Source organism: Lynx rufus, unplaced genomic scaffold, assembly GCF_022079265.1.
Source record: "Lynx rufus isolate CCGP_SWC_20201006 ecotype Redwood Valley unplaced genomic scaffold, mLynRuf1.p SCAF_4, whole genome shotgun sequence".
Classification (NCBI taxonomy): domain Eukaryota; kingdom Metazoa; phylum Chordata; class Mammalia; order Carnivora; family Felidae; genus Lynx; species Lynx rufus.
The window spans coordinates 83,017,838-83,035,721 of record NW_025814856.1 but is presented as its reverse complement, the minus strand read 5'-3'; the positions used below and the strand labels follow the sequence as shown (position 1 = coordinate 83,035,721).

Genomic DNA, 17,884 nt, shown 5'->3' with positions numbered 1-17,884 from the left:
GCATCCCTGGGGGGCGTGGCATCCACAAATTACCATTCTGCATTGAGTAAGTACTTTGTGTGTGACCAGCCAAAATCTCACAATGCAATTCAAATTACTGTCTGTTGCTTTAAACCTCAGGGTTGATGAAGAACAAAGGATGGGGACCTTGGCTGCAAGCTGTAACATGCTTAAAGACAAATGTAAGCCTTCTACTTGTTTTATTTTCCACACTGAGTAATACTAGCGCTTTCTCCCAAAGCCTTATTTTCATCCCTTTAATAACTTAGATTTCTTTCTTTGGACAGCTTCAGGTTCTCCAGTTCATTTTCTAGTTGGATAACTTCTTTAATTTACGGAGATCTCTCTGAATCCTTGCCTATTTTCCATAAGGGATGCTAATAAAAATAATAATGCTGAATAATTATTGTGAGGTGACTAAGCATGTTCCCTAAGTGGCATGAGAACTTGGGATATATGCTGCTGAAAGACTTAGAAGAATAAGCAGCGTCCTTCCACTGTTCCAAGAAGATCATCACACAACCCTATTTTGAGCTGGATTCCTTCCCCTCCATGGGGACCACTGCTATTGGAGCTCTGGGCTGACAGTAGAAGTTGTCAGGTCCCAGAAGACAACTCCTCAGCCAGACTTTGGCTTGGGAGTCCGGTGGATGGAAAGCAGCTCATGGAAACATGAGGTGGGAGTTGCTGGGAGAGGGGCTCGTCCTCCAGAGAGGTTGCAGATGTGCCCAACGGAGCACGGCTGAGGGGTGTGTGTGGAAGGAGACAGGCACTGAGATCTTAAGGCTTTGAAGCAGAGGTGAGGATTGTGAGGCTGAGTCTGGAGTCAGCCAGGGAGGATATCTATGGGAAACATCTCTGAGTTGGCAAGGGCACCCATGCCCAACAAACACAAGAGGTTGTCACCCAGGCAGAAGCGGCAGGATAGAGGAAAAGCTACTATCAGAGAATAAGGACCAGGCCATTTCCATACTTTCTAGGCGCTGGCTGAATCCACTGGATTTCTGTATCAATCCAGGGAGGAGGGGTTCCTTCAAACTTAACAGACTGAATTCTTGATAGTCTTTTGAGCAGGGGCTCAGTGCCAGATATAGTTTAATTGAGGACAAAACAATGATGTTTTGCTGTACCGGAGGGTTGTAGAGCAAGTTTATGCCCATTACACAAACCCTGTCTGATTTCATACTTGCAAGAACTGCATGAGGCTCCAACATTAGCATCTCCCCACCACATTTTACAGAAGACAATCAGGGAAGTAAGGTAACTTGGCCAAGGTCATACACATGCAAAGAATCACAGCTCTGCCTGATTCCAGAACCCATAATCTTTATCATAGTGCCCATGACTTGGGTTATTCTGTAATTTAAAAAAAAATCATTTTGCAAATAATTATAAATTAACTCTGTCATCCAACTGAGGTTAATTTAATTATATACATTCTTGGATACAGATTTGTGACATGTCAGGGTTTTTTTTTTTTTTAAAACGTTTATTTATTTATCTTGAGAAAGAGAGAGGTGGGGAGAGGCAGAGAGAGAGAGGGAGGGACAGAATCCCAAGCAGGCTTCATTCTCAGCATGGAGCCCCACACGGGACTCAATCCCATGACTGTGAGATCATGACCTGAGCCAATATTAAGAGTCAGATGCTTAATCATTGAATGACCCAGGTGTTCCTGTCAGTTTTTTTTTTTTTAAGTTTATTTATTTATTTTGTGAGAGAGAGAGAGAGAGAGACAGAGAGAGAGAGAGAGTCTGCAGGGGAGGGGCAGAGAGAGGGAGAGACAGAATCCCAAGACAGCTCTGTACTGTCAGGGCAGAGCCCCAACGCAGGGCTCAGACTCACAAACCGTGAGATCATGACCTGAGCCGAGATCAAGAGTCAAACGCTTAGCCAACAGAGCCACCCAGATGCCCCAGTTTTGTTTTTTTTTTTTTAATTACATAAAAATTCTGACAGAGTCCTTAACATGTACTAAAATTTTAAGTTAAAAAAATTAATTCTCAGCCTGGAGCTGGGGACTATGTGTCCCAGTGAAGAATGTGACATCTCAATTTAGTATTCAGCAAGCAACTCTGACATGCCAATACTGTAGGAGGCTGTCCTCATCTTTGAGGACGAAATTCAAATTCCTTGGCTTCACAAACTCATCTTCTAGCCATACTACTGCTTGCTTATGACACTTATTTACACTAGCAAATCCATTATAGCATGTACCTCCTTCAAACTAATTTATTTGGATGACTATACCAAATAAATATTATACTTTCATCTAACATCCAAGTTAAATGAAAGGATGGACTATATTTTAATTTCCATATATCTAGTACCTAGCTCACTGTCTAGCACATAATATTCAAAAACTATTCATGGAATGGATGAAAGAGAAACTGAATACAATTGGAATTTTAAAGTACTTGGCCTGGGGGCACCTGGGTGGTTCAGTTGGTTAAGTGTCCGACACTTGATTTCAGCTCAGGTTATGATCTCATGGTTTTGGGGATTGAGCCCTGCATCAGGCTTAGTGCTGACAACATGGAGCCTGCTTGGGATTCCGTCTCTCCCTGTCTCTGCCCCCTCTCCCACTTATGCTGTCTTTCTCTCTCTTAAAATAAATAAATAAATAAATAAATAAATAAATAAATAAATGTGAATGAATGAATGAATGAACAAATAAAAATACTTGGTCTGTTTCCCACATTTCCGAGGCTAACATCTTACCCCAATGTCTTGTCCCAAACAGCACAATTCATGTTGTTAGAATCTTCCAGTACCACTAATCTGACCCAGCAGTTCTGGCTGAGAGCAATAGGAAGGATATAAATAGAAGGCAGAATAGCTGCTAGCTCCAAGTCTTCATTTCTGGGCAAAAACAAGTAAATGCATTTGCTAACACTGGGCATATATCCCAAGGGATGCAAACTGGTTATAGCCTTTGGCAACAAGTCTAGTTTGCCTTAAAGCATACCTCTCAGTACCAAGGTTGGGAAAAATACAAATTCTCATATATAAATAATTGATCAAAACTTGTAAGAGAATTTGACTAAAACAACCCTGAACTCCTGAAAACCTATCTGTCAAGGAGATTATTAAATAACTTCAGAAAGTCAATGATTAAATTTGGCAGTAAGAGTTGGATTAGCTTTAAAACACAATAAAGAAAACAAGCCACTAATTTGAATTTCAGGTCACTGTTGAATACACAGAACTAAATAACTTTCTATAAACTAAGCAGAAACACAACTCTTGGCGCTGAGTTTGACAATTATTTTATAGACAGAGAGGATGCCTAAATATGCTGAAAGGGTAGATTGCCAAGCAGTACACTTAACTCGATATGGGTAGAAAGAGTGAGAACTAATTAGAGAAGAAAAAAGGCTCAAGATTGAACAGGCAGCCAAATGTGTAAGTCTTATTCAGGATGAGAATCATCATTCTGTTACTTCAGGTGATGAATTTATCATTAGATAAACAGGACATGTGGCCTCACGATTCGGGACATAGAATGAAGCTCCCTCAGTCCGAGACTAATGACCCAACAACACAGTCTACCAAGCTATCACTCAGTTCTCTGCCAGTTTGGGGTAATTTCTGTTAGTTGCTTCTCCCTTGTCCACTATAAGTACCTCCTTTCTACTTTATGGTTCTGCTGATTAATTCATGACTTCTCTTGGGTCTCTGCTTTTCTAGCAACTCTCCCTGCTTAACACAGTATCCTGACTCAAACTTGCGGTAACAGAGAGACACTGGGTCAGCAAGTCACCATCAAGGGTAGAAGTGCCTCCACTGGGCACAGCTCTTGTACCAGCTGGTTTCACAGGTTACTCACAGGCCCATAAAACGGCTGGCTGCTTTAGGGCCGGGCACCAATCAGCTGCATCTGAGAGAAAAGTTAATAGTTTACTCTTGCTATCTGAAAGAACAGCATTCCTATTTCATAAACTGAATAGCATAAAGCGAAGAAGCAATTACCATTACTTTTTTTTAGTGTTCCCAGACCCAAAAAAATAACCTGTTTTAGGCTTTTCAGACATCTTAGGGCTCATCTTGCTAATGGATACACACAATAAATTGAGGACACAGTTCAAAACTACGGCAGTTTGATGCTGAGATGCTGAGTGTGGTCCCCTGGAAGGAGCTTGGGAGTACTACTCTTGGGGCTCAGGGTGCCTACTCCTTCTATAACGGCTGCAAAACAAATGTTGAAGGCACTTTCACTTTTTGCCTTTTCTCATAATAGCCAAAATCCTCTTTGGTTTCTTTTAGTTAGAGGAAACAGGTACTAATGTAGGTCTTTCATAAGGGCAAAGTGGCGTCACACAAACTTTCAAAAAGCAGGGAATACCTGTATAGTCCAACAAAGCTTGATGAACATGAAGAAACAACTTCCTGCTTTGTTTAGACAAGGACTGAGGGTATGGCGAGCCCTCACAGTGCCATCCAGTATACCATGGTTCCAGCCAACCTATAAACCTGAAACAGTGTTCTCACACTCTAGATCAAAGCAGTTCTCACTGAAATCCAAATAGCTTACAACATCAGACAAGGAAAAGATTAATGATGATGGCAGGGCAAAACCAAGAAGTATTATATAGAAGGGCAGGGACAGAATCCTGAGCACTGATGGACAGATGGCCTCACAGAGCAACACTTGTTCCACAGAGGTGACAAAAGAGGAAAGTGATACAATTCACACATGATGATGTCCATTGCTGATAGTTATAGGATGAGAGGGATTTAGGAGCTGGGGGATGACAGAGGAAGTTTGGAAGAGCCATTGTAGAGAACATACAAATGTACAAGAGACTGATTAAAACAAAACAAAACAAACAACTTGTCAAATACACAACTCAAAGGTTCCAGTAAAATCTTGATAAGTGCAATTTGTCAAAAGTCAAGTCAGATGTTCTCGCAACTCAGAGCATGAACAGTGAGCAGACAACTTAAGGTTGAGGGTTGAGACAAGGCAGAAGATAAAAAAGCTCCAGGGTGTTATTAATGAGAGAATCCATATATAAATGAAACAGAGATCTAACAATGGAAAGATATGAATAAAATATACTCCTGAGAATTCAGCAAAATTGTTCATAATTGGATATAACATGTAGGCTTACATAAGAATGAGAAAACTTCCCTTCCATATTTTAGTATGCCTGCTTATGAAGAGAAGGAATTAAATGTTGAATCCTTGAAAATAACTCTTTGTGTATGATCATTTATATGAGGCATAATTCTTAATTATGTATATTTGACAGATATGCACATGACACCATATGAAATATGAATGGTTTACCTGGGAAATCCTTGTTAATTGTCCTAAGCCATTACTTATTTGAAGAGGAAAAAGAACCGACCTTTCTGCATAACCCATACATGTCAGTTCCTAAGCTAGGTGCTTTCCATATACTGTCTCATTAATCCTCCTAGTAGCCCTGTAGGATAGATATTAGTATCACTGTCAGTAATTTACAGCTGAGAAAACCAAAACTCACAAATGGGTAAGTAATTTGCCCAAGATTGTAAAACAAGTCTGACTCCAAAGCATATGTACTTTCCAACAAACCACACTGCAGAGAGTTGAACAGGCAGATGTCAAATGACTTCTGATTTTTTCCTACTGCCAAGGCCTATTACTTTATATTATTGCCTCACTACAAATATGAACAGATAACTTATCAGTATCTTTGTTCTCTCCAGAATATTTTCCCATGATTAAGTATTTTAATTATTTTTTAATTTAACATATAGTGTAATATTCATTTCAGGTATATGATATACTGATTCAACAAATCCATACATCACCCAGTACTCATGACAAACGCACTCCTTAATCTCCATCACCTATTTGACCCATCCCCTCGCCTACCTCCTGGTAGCCATCAGTTTGTTCTCCATAGTTAAGTCTGTTTCTTGGTTTGCCTCTCTCTCTCTTTTTCCTCTTTGCTTGTTTTGTTTCTTAAATTCCATATGAGTGAAATCATATGGTATTTCTCTTTCTTTGAATGACTTATTTTGCTTAGCGTAATATTCTCTAGTTCCATCCATGTCATTGCAAATGGCAAGATTTTAATTTTTCATGGCTGAGTAATATTCATATATATACGTATGTATATATATGTATGTATATATGTGTATATATGTGTGTATATATATATATACACACACACACACACATATTTTTTCTTTATTCATTCATCAGTGGATGGGCACTTGGGCTGTTGTAGATAATGCTGCTATAGACATCAGGGTGCATGTATTTTTGTATTTTTTGAGGGCTGTTGTAGATAATGCTGCTATAGACATCAGGGTGCATGTATTTTTGTATTTTTTGCGTAAATACCTAGTACTGCAACTGCAGGATCCTAGGGTAGTTGTAATTTTATCTTTTTGAGGAACTGTACTATTTTCCACCCTGGCTGCATAAGTTTGCATTCCTACCAACAGGGCAAGAGGGTTCCTCTTTCTCCACATCCTCCCCCAAACCTGCTGTTTCTTGTGTTGTTGATTTTAGCCATTCTGACAGATGTGAGATGATATCTTATTGTAGTATTGATCTGCATTTCCCTGATGATGAGTGATGTTGATTGTGCATCTCTTTTATTTTTTGAGAGAGCTGGGGAGGGTAAGAAAGAAAAAGGGAGAGAGAGAATCACAAACAGGCTCCATGCTGTCAGCACAGAGCCCGATGTGGGCCTTGAACTTATGTACCATGAGATCATTACCTGAGCCAAAGTTGGACACTTAACCAACTGAGCCACCCAGGTGTCCCTGAGCATCTTTTCATGTGTCTGCTAGCCATCTGTATGTCTTTGGAAAAATGTCTATTCATGTATTCTACCCGTTTATTAATTGGATTATTCATTTTTTGGGTGTTAGGTTTTGTAAGTTCTTTATGTATTTTGGATACTAACCCTTTATTGGATATGTCATTTGCAAATATCTTCTCCCATATATAGTAGGTTGCCTTTTAGTTGACTGTTTCCATTGCTGTGCAAAACCTTGTTATTTTGATATAATCTTGATAGTGTATTTTTGCTTTTGTTTCCCTTGCCTTAGAAGACCTATCTAGAAAAAAGTTAATACAGATAATGTCAGAGAAATTTCTGCCTGTGCTTTCTTCAAGGACTTTTTATGGTTTCAGGTTCCACATTTAGGTCTTTAATCCATTTTGAGTTTATTTTTGTGTATGGTGAAAGAGAATGGTCCAGTTTCATTCTTTTGCATGTTGCTGTCCACTTTCCCCAACACCATTTGTTGAACAGAGACAGTCTTTTTCCAATTGGCTCTTCTTTCCTGCTTTGTTGAAGATTAACTGATCATATAATTGTGGGTTCATTTCTGGGCTTTCTATTTGTTCCATTGATCTATGTATTTGTTTTTGTGCCAGTACCATACTGTTTTGATAACTACAGCTTTGTAATATTAGAAGTCCAGAATTCTGATGTCTACAGCTTTGCTTTTCTAATATTGCTTTGGCTATTCAGGATTTTTGTGTTTCCATACAAATTTTAGGATTGTTTGTTCTAGCTCTGTGAAAAATGCTTATAGTATTTTGATAGGGGTTGCATTTAATGTGTAGATTGTTTTGTATAATATAGACATTTTAACAAGATTTGTTCTTCCAACCCATGAGCATGGAAGTTCTTTCCATTTTTTTGTGTCATCTTCAATTTCTTTCATCAATGTTTTATAGTTTTCAGAGTATAGGTCTTTCACTTCTTTGGTTAGGTTTATTCCTAGGTATCTCATTATTTTTGGTGCAATTGTAAATGGGGTTGATTCCTTAATTTCTCTTTTTGCTGCTTCATTATTGATGTATATAAATGCAGATATTTCTGTACAATGATTTTGTATCCAGCAACTTTACTGAATTGGTGTATCAGTTCTAGCAGGATTTTTGGTGAAGCTGTTAAGGTTTTCTTTTTTTAAATTATTTTAATGTATATTTATTTTTGAGAGAGAGACATTGTGAGTGAGGGAGGGGCAAAGAGGGAGGGAGACACAGAGTCTGAAGGAGGCTCCAGGCTCTGAGCTATTAGCACAGGGCCCGACGTGGGACTTGAACTCATGGACCACAAGACCATGACCTGAGCTAAAGTTGGACACTGAACCAACTGACACCCAGGCACCCCAGCCTTTAAGGTCTTCTATATGTAGAATCCTGTCACCTGCAAATACTGTTAAAGTTTACTTCTTTCTTGCCAATTTGGATGCCTTTTCTTTCTTTTTGTTGTCTGATTGCTGTGGCTAGGACTTCCAGTACAATGTTGAATAAAAGTGGTGAGAGTGGACACCCCTGTCTCATTCCTGACCATACAGGAAAAGCTCAGTTTTCCTCCATTGAGGATGATGTTAGCTGTGCATTTTTCATTTAAGGCCCTTAGGATGTTGAGGTATGTTCCCTCTAAACCTACTTTGTTGAGGATTTTTATCATGAACGGATGTTGTATTTGGTTGTATTCAACCAAAATACTTGGAACAATTGAGAGAATAAGGAATATTCCAAAATAATTGGAATAATTTGAGAATAGGGATTCACTTTTCTTTAAATATTTGGTAGAATTTGCCTGTGAAGCCATCTGGTCCTGGACTTTTGTATTTTGGGAGGCTTTTGATTATGGATTCAATTTCATTGCTGGTTATTGGTCTGGTCAAATTTTCTATTTCCTGTTTCAGTTTTGGTAATTTATATGTTTCTAGGAATTTATCCATTTTTTCTGGTTATCCAATTTGTTGGCATATAGTTTTTCATAATATTCCCTTATAATCCTTTGTATATTTGTGGTGTTGGTTGTTTATTTCTCTTCTCTCATTTGTGATTTTATTTGGGTCCTTTCTCTTTTCTTTTTGATAAGCCCGGCTAGAGAGTTATCAATGTTACTTTTTCAAATAACTTTTCCAAAGCTCCAGTTTCATTGATCTGTTCTATTGTTTGTTTGTTTTTTTAAGTTTCTATATCATTTATTTCTTCTCTAATCTTTATTATTTCCTTTCTTCTATTGGCTTTAGGCTTTGTTGTTGTTTTTCTAGTTCCTTTAGGTGTAAGGTTAGATTATTTGAGGTTTTTCTTGCTTCTTGAGGTATGCCTGTATTGCTATATACTTCCCTCTTAGAACCACTTTTGCCAAATCCCAAAGGTTTTGTTTGGACTGTTGTATTTTCATTTTGTTTCCATGTATTTTTAAATAACTTCTTTGATTTCTTGGTTGACCATTCATTGTTTAGTAGCGTGTTATTTAACTTAATGTATATGCAGTCTTTCCAGATGTTTTCTTGTAGTTGACTTCTAGTTTCATAGTGTTGTGGTCAGAAAGGTACATGGTATGATTTTGATCTTCTTGAATTTGTTGAGGCCTGTTCTGTGGCCTAATATGTGATATTATAGAAAATGTTCCATGTGCACTTGAAAAGAATGTGTATTCTGCTGTAGGATGGAATGTTCTGTGTATATCTGTTAAGTCCATCTGGTTCAGTGTGTCATTCAAAGTCATTGTTTCCTTGTTTATTTTGTTTAGATGATCTTTCCATTGATGTAAATGGCATGTTCAAGTCCCATGCTATTATTGTATTATTATCAATTACTTCCTTTGTTATTGTTTTATGTATTTGGGTACTTCCACGTTGGGTGTATAAATATTTACAATCATCGTATCTGCTTGGTGGATTACCCTCTTTATTATTATATAGTGCCCTTCTGTGTCTCTTGTTACAGTCTGTTTCAATGTCTAGTTTGTCTGATATAAGTATTGCTACTCTGGTTTTCTTTGGACATCGATTTGCATGATAAATGTTTCTCTATCCCCTCACTTTTATTATTCTTTTTTAAGTTTTATTTAAGTAATCTTTACACCCAACATGGGGCTCAAATTCATGATTCCAAGATCAAGAGTCACATGTTCTTCCAGCTGAGGCAGCCAGATGTCCCCATATCCCCTTACTTTTAATATGCAGGTGTCTTTAGGTCTAAAATGAGTCTCGTGTAGGCAGCATATACATAGGGGGTTTTTTTGTTTTTTTTTAATCCATTCTGACACCCTGTTTTTTTTTATTTTTTATTTTTAAAATTTACATCCAAATTAGCATGTAGTGAAACGATTTCAGGAGTAGGTCCCTTAGTGCCCCTTGCTCATTTAGCCCATCCCCCCTTCCACAACCCCTCCAGTAACTCTCAATTTGTTCTCCATATTTGAGTCTCTTCTGGTTTGTCCCCCTCCCTGTTTTTATATTATTTTTGTTTCCCTTCCCTTATGTTCATCTGTTTTGTCTCTTAAAGTCCTCATATGAGTAAAGTCATATGATTTTTGTCTTTCTCTGACTGACTCATTTCACTTAGCATAATACCCCCCAGTTCCATCCACGTAGTTGCAAATGGCAAGATTTCATTCTTTTTGATTGCCGAGTAATACTCCATTGTATATATACACCACTTCTTCATCCATTCATCCTTTGATGGACATTTGGGATCTTTCCATATTTTGGCTATTGTTGATAGTGCTGCTATAAACGTGGGGGTGCATGTGTCCCTTCGAAACAGCATACCTGTATCCCTCGGATAAATACCTAGTAGTGCAATTGCTGGGTCGTAGGGTACTTCTATTTTTAAATTTTTGAGGAACCTCCATAGTGTTTTCCAGAGTAGCTGCACCAGCTTGCATTCACACCAGCAATGCAAAAGAGATCCTCTTTCTCCGCATCCTCACCAACCTCTGTTGTTGCCTGAGTTGTTAATGTTAGCCATTCTGACAGGTGTAAGGTGGTATCTCATTGTGGTTTTGATTTGTATTTCCAGATGATGAGTGATGTTGAGCATTTTTTCATGTGTCAGTTGGCCATCTGGATGTTTTCTTTGGAGAAGTGTCTGTTCATGTCTTTTGCCCATTTCTTCACTGGATTATTTGTTTTTTGGGTGTTGAGTTTAAGAAGTTCTTTATAGATTTTGGATACTAACCCTTTATCTGATATGTCATTTGCAAATATCTTCTCTCATTCTGTCGGTTGCCTTTTAGTTTTGCTGATTGTTTCCTTTGCTGTGAAGAAGTTTTTATTTTGATGAAGTCCCAATAGTTCATTTTTGCTTTTGTTTCCTTTGCCTCTGGAGACATGTTAAGAAGTTGCTGTGGCCAAGATCAAAGAGGTTTTTGCCTGCTTTCTCCTTGAGGATCTTGATGGCTTCCTGACACCCTGTTTTTTGATTGAAGTGTTTAGTCCATTTACATTCAAAGTAATTATTGATATACATATATTTATTATCATCTTATTACTTGTTTTGTGGTGGTCTCTGGAGATTTTCTTTGATCCTTTCTTGTCTTTCTATCTTTCACGTTTTGCTAATTTTCTTTAGTGACATATTTGGATTTCTCTTTATTCTTTCCATGTTTATTAGTGGTTTTTGATATATGATTTCTATTAGATTTGTATATAACCTTTTCTTTATATAGCAGTGTATATTAAGTTGATGGCTGTTTAGGTTTGAACCCATTCTTTTCTTCTTTCCGCCCCATGTTTTAGGTATATGTTACATTTTACATCCTTTATATGTGTGTGTGTGTGTCTGTGTGTGTGTGTGTGTGTGTGTGTGTGTGTGTGTGTGTGTGTGAATTTCTGACTGATTTTTTACAGAAATACTCATTTTTACTGCTCTTGTGTTTCCTACTGTTATGTTGTCACCTTTGGTCTCCTCTTTCCATTCCAAGAGTCCCCTTTAATATTCCTTGCAGGGCTGGGTTAGTGGTCACAAACTAGTTTTTGTTTGTCTGGGAAACTCTCTTATTTTGATTTTTTAAAAAAATGTTTATTTATTTTTGAGAGACAGAGTGTGAGTGGGGGAGAAGTAGAGAGAGAGGGAGACACAGAATCTGAAGCAGGTTCCATGCTCTGAGCTGTCAGCACAAAGCCCAACGCTGGGCTAGAAACCATGAACCGTGAGATCACAACCTCAGCTGAAGTCGGACACTAACCGACTGAGCCACCCAGGCGCCCCTCCTTCTATTTTTAATGATAGCCTTGCTGAATAGAGTATTCTTGGCTGCGATTTTTCCCATTAAGCAGTTTGAATATATCATGCCACTCCCTTGTGCCTTAACAAGTTTCTGTAGAAAAATCTGCTATCTTTATGGGTTTTCCTTTATAAATCACTATCTTCTTTTGTCTTACTGCTTTTAAGATTTTTCTTTATCACTATATTCTGCAAATTTAATTACACTATGTTTTCATGTGGGCCTGCTTTTGTTCATTTTGATGGGAGTTCTCTGTGCCTCCTGGATATGGATGTCTGTTCCCTTCCCCAGATTAGGGAAGTTTTCAGCTATTATTTCTTCAAATAAATTTTCTGCCCTCTTTTCTCTCTTCCTCTTCTGGGACTCCTATAATACAGATATTATTATATTCGATGGAGTCAGTTCCCTAAGTCTATTCTCATGTTGCATAATTCTTTCTCTTACTCAGCTTCATTGCTTTCCATTACTTTGTCTTCTAGATCATTAATTCGTTCCTCGGCTTCTTCCAACCCACTGTTCATGGCATCACGTGTGTTTCTAATCTCATTTATTGCACTCTTCATCTCTGATTCTTTTTTAACTTTTTTATCTCTGTGATAAGGGTCTTATTGATGCCTTCCATCCTTTTCTCAAGTCCAGTGAGTATACTTATTATCATTGCCTTAAATTCCCCATTGGACATGTTACTTATATCTGTTTCATTTAGATCTCTGGCCGTGGCCTTATCTTGTTCTTTCACTTGGGATAAATTCCTCTGTCTTCTCATTTTGTCTAGTTTCCACCTGCTTCTCTATGTTAGAAAAGCCAGTTGTGTCTCCTACTCCTGAAAGTAATGGCCTTATGAAGAAGTCATGTAGTGCCCAGGGCCTGGCACTTTAGGAGTGTCTCCAGTATGTGCCATGTGCTCTCTCCTGTTGTGTTCTGGATGCTCTATCCTTCAGGCCAGTTGTCTGCTGAGGCTCTCCTTGTTTGCTGTGGGTACTATTTGGTCCCTGGCCTGAATGTGGTGAGCTTCAACTAGGTGTGATCTGGTCTGCTTATGAAATGAGACCTGTCACCACCTCCACTGTAAATGAGGCCCTGCAAAACTCTCTGGTCAGGAGATGTGCAGGCAGGGGTTTGTGTTGGTCTTCTTAAGGAGGGGCCCGCTGTACTGGGACTGAGGTAAATGTGACTGAGAATGGCAGTTCCACCAGAGTACAGGGGGTGGGCCTTAGGATAAGCAAGTTAAGCAGCCAGTGTCCACAATGTGTTGCATCCCACAGGTAACTCTGTGTTTATGCTGAAGGGCAGGGGAGGAGAAATGGTGCTGGCCAATTTTTCTTCCAGGAGAGGTGTCCCCGTGAACACTGCCACTCAGGGATATGCTCCAAATAGTCTCCACACCATGTGCTCCTGGTGTTCTTCAGGTCAGTTTCCACACTGTATATACCCCTGTATTGTTTGCTTGCCTTCTCTCTAGGAGCAGCACAGTGCTCTCCAGGCTCTATCCCAGCCAAGCCTGCTCATCTTTAAAACTTTAGGCCTTAAGCCCCACTGGTTGCAAGAACTCACAAAATTCAGCCCCTCTCACTTTCCAAGCCAATGGCTATGGGGAAACATTCTTCTTGTGTGTTCCCCTGTGCATTCCTCTCCCTCTCGCCCTTCTGTGTGACTATGGCTCTCTCCCCTCTGCAACATCCAAAATCCATTTCTCTGCACTTCCTACCTTCTTCAATGTGGCCTCTTCTCGACCTTCAGTTATGGAATTTGTTCTGCCAGTCTTTAGGTCAATTTCTGGGGTATTTCGGATGATTTGACAGTTATCTAATTGTATTCATCGGATGAGACAAGCCTAGGGTCCTCCTACTCTTCCATCTTCTTTGTCTCTATAGAATATACTTTCAAAGGGAATAAAAGAAAATGTGGGTTTTATCATTAACAAAGTATAGCAACCTTGGGCAAGCTTCCTAACCTCTTTTGTGACGACAGGATTTTTATCTGATAAGAACGTTGGACTAGGTGCTGTCTAAGGGCCTATGTGACTCATTCATTCATTCATTCATTCATTCATTCATTCAATAGACTGAGATTTTTCTATGTATCAGGTACCATTTTATGTGCTAGGAATACAGTGGTGAATGCAGTTAAAATCTCATGGAATTTACATTCTACAAAATTCCTGATCATAAGGTAGTAATTCTCAAGGTGGTGAGGAGTGACAGGTGGGACAAATTTTCCAAGTCACTTGGGGAACACTTTTTAAAAAATATACTGCCTCGGGGTGCCTGGGTGGCGCAGTCGGTTAAGCGTCCGACTTCAGCCAGGTCACGATCTCGCGGTCCGTGAGTTCGAGCCCCGCATCAGGCTCTGGGCTGATGGCTCGGAGCCTGGAGCCTGTTTCCGATTCTGTGTCTCCCTCTCTCTCTGCCCCTCCCCCGTTCATGCTCTGTCTCTCTCTGTCCCAAAAATAAATAAAAACGTTGAAAAAAAAAATTTTTATAAAAAAAAAAAAATATACTGCCTCCTAGATCCACAGTCTCACCCCCAGTAGGAAGGCTCTGTGAGGAGCCAGTGCTATTGATAAGCATTTGAGGTATCCTTTGTACAGACTTGGCAGAAAAAGGGTTGAGAATCAGTGTTCTAAATGATACGGCAATTCAAAGACATGCCAGTCATATGCTCTATTTTGCATTCTGAAGGGAGACTCATTGAAAGAGCCAATTCCAAGCTTAAGGTAAGTTGGAAAGTGCAATTGAATTAAAAGTCCCTGATTAATTAAAGTCCTATGAACACTTGTACCAATCAATAGAAATATTAGAATGCTTACCCATCTTATTTTTGGCCATGATCTCTTATGCTGAACTCATGTGGCAAACTGTTTGCTTAAAAATACCACTATCCTTCTGACAATGAGCTTTAATATCCCAGGCCATGGCCAGTTTTCTGTATTTAAATACAAACAAATAAGCAAAAAAAAAAAAAAAATTAATGACATCATAGCATTTTGGTGGCGGAAGACCTGCATATTCTTTCATGTTGAGAATCATAACAAAATCTTAAATGTCGGGAAGTTTTAAAAAATTTATTTCCACTCGTCTGAAATCTAAGCGTGATAACTAAAGTTTATGCTATAGTAAATACAACATTACCATAGAAATGTATATGAATTTAAAATGAAAAGAAAACAACAGAAAACCTTCAGTTTAACACTGTCAGCATAGAATATTTTATTTTAAACTTGCTGTTCAAACGTTCAATTACAACACATGTGGCAAAGAAACAACAGTTAACACACAACATCTGCCACAATTCTATCTCTTAACTGCCTTTTCTATATTATGTGATATGTTACAATTTCTTTCAATTTCTTACATTCACGGTATTCTTAAAGGCAGCAAATGTCAATTTTTTCTGCTTTGAAAACAATTCCATTAATATTTTGAAATTGCTTAAAATGACAACTTTTTCCTTTTGGTATTCTATTGCTGCCCACATTAGAGACATAATTCATAGTATTTATAGGTTGTTGAGAGGTATACTGTACTCAATAAATCAACTCCCAACTCTAAGTTAAAATGAACTTCAATCCAAAACAAGCATTTTCCTAAATCAGTATACTCAGTTACCTTTCTCAAAAATATTTCCATTCTGAAATAAGTTTTTTTTTGTGAGATACAATAGTTTCATCCTTTATTCCTAACAGAACTCATGCTGTACTTTTTTTTCTCAAAATATATTTGATATATTCTGTGCAAAATGTTAAGTTCTGTATAGGTATGTACCTTATTCTGAAAAAGTTTATAAAATATAATTCCTAAAAACAACCTCAACATTAGACAATAGAGGAAGAAGAAACATATCAAACAAAGCCTAAGTTTCCACATGAGAAAATAAGTATGTTCTTAAAGCTCCAGTAATACATTCCTTGAAAGAACTCAGAATGCACTTTGGTCATTATTAAACATAGGAGAACATAGGTAATAAAACAAATTGCTTTTGTTGTTTTCTACATAAAGAAAATATACTACACAATGAGGCTGATCAAAAGGAATGGTAAGAGCAAAGTGATATTATGACATGGCTCTGTTCTCTACACATTCCTGATCTTAAGATTATGATTTGGGGATTAAAACTGCACCAATCAAATAAATCATTTACAATTAATTATTTTAATAAATTCCCTAAAACATGGTAAAAAATGTGAGGATATTCAACATGATATACCTTGCACCAAGAAAATTCTATACTGTTTCAAATAAATTCTTTGTTTTAGAAACTAGATACCCAGTTAAAAAAAAATTGCAAAAACATTTCATGTTTATGTAATTCCTAATATATTCTTGATTGTACAAATGTAACAACTTAAAATCAAGGCCCAATGTAAGATATCACCATATTTGCCCTATCTACCTAACATGCCAACATGATATGTTCTCATTTGGACACTTGGCAAATTGTGTGTGCATGTGTATGTGGGGGGAGTAGGTAACTTTCCAGGTTAAAAGCATCTAAAATAGCCCTTATAAAATTGGAGGTGAGGGGGATGCACCAGATCAAGTTTAGAGGATAGAATTTGCAAACTGAAGCTCTTTTCTGAAAATTTGGATATAGTTTTATAACTAGCAATCAAAGGAATATTTTATTGGTTCTTAACCTTGTTCTTAAGTTGTTCATTTGAGTGTGTATACACTATAGTGTACCATGGGGAGAAAATTATTTTACTTGAGTAAACATAATAATGTACTTTAGTAATATCAATAGGCACTTCACTTGTGAGATGAGTGTATACCTCACTCAAAAGGATACCATATCATGCCCTAGTACACTATAACATACCCCATATAAAGATACGCATTAAAAGTAACAATTTTAAAAAGTGCACATTTTGAGCATGCACAGTTGGAGCTGTGCAAACAGCCCAGTGTTTCAAATAAATACAATTATTACTAGTTAATTTTTATCAAAATATCTTACAGTATGGTAACCATTTACAATTATTGCTCTATTAAGAGTTTTATCATCAAAGAGCACTTGTTGACCTGTTATGTAATACCATATATATTAATACTGAAGGGTGTGTAACTGCAGCTTAATCAGTTCAGATCCTGGCATTGTTCCAAAATAATTCAAGAGAAACCCTGACTGGATCTTGATTCACCAAAGAACACACTTTATGTGTTTAGCTGAGTCCAATGCAATATTCCAAGTTAAAGAAGTTTTCCTCAAGTAAGGCAAGTTCACGGCATTGATGGAGAAACGGGGCTTAGCAATGGCTTCTATTCTCACGATTTGTTATTTTGTCAATTATTTATGAACAATTACCAGGATCTCAAGTATCTGGATATCAGTTTTATCACCCTTTCGACAACTAAGTACATCAATGCTAAAAATAAAATATAAAGACTAAAATAAATGTAAAAAACAGTGAACAAGTAAAATAAATATAAGAATTGCACAAGACAGTCTGATGTAAACACTTCGATTTCCCAGCTGAGACTCCTGAAGCAAAGAGTCAGTGACTGCTTTCAGGCAGCTTAGTTGGTACTCTTATTCTGGAAAAGAGGCTACATCTTCTTTTCTCTGCATTGTCATGATTTAATCTTCCACAGCTAGTGAAAAAATAATAGAAGTAGTAACCATTAGAGTCAGTTTTTTTTTTTTTAGTGTTTTTAAATGTTTTTTATTTATTTTGGAGACAGAGAGAGAGAGAGTGTGCGCTTGAGCGGAGGGCAGGGAGAGGGAGGGGGACAGAGGATCTAAAGCAGGCTTCACGGCAACAGCAGCGAGCCCAATGCAGGGCTCCAACTCATGTACCACGAGATCATTACCCGAGCAGAAGCTGGACGCTCAAACAACTTAGCCATCTGGGCACCCCTAGAGTCAGTTTTAATACTGTAACTTATAAA

General features: G+C 37.9%; 1 protein-coding gene across 5 annotated transcripts in view; it reads right to left on the bottom strand.

Moving 5' to 3' along the window:
• Positions 1–15,180: 15,180 nt before the first annotated feature.
• The window catches only part of PHTF2 (putative homeodomain transcription factor 2), a 127,827-nt gene continuing 125,123 nt past the window's right edge, over positions 15,181–17,884 (bottom strand). For all 5 annotated transcript variants that reach the window (XM_047097382.1, XM_047097380.1, XM_047097383.1 and 2 more), the window contains one exon: positions 15,181–17,587. In XM_047097382.1, coding sequence (XP_046953338.1) covers positions 17,567–17,587 — 21 coding nt within the window. In that variant the 3' untranslated portion in view covers positions 15,181–17,566. The remainder of the gene's footprint in view (positions 17,588–17,884) is intronic.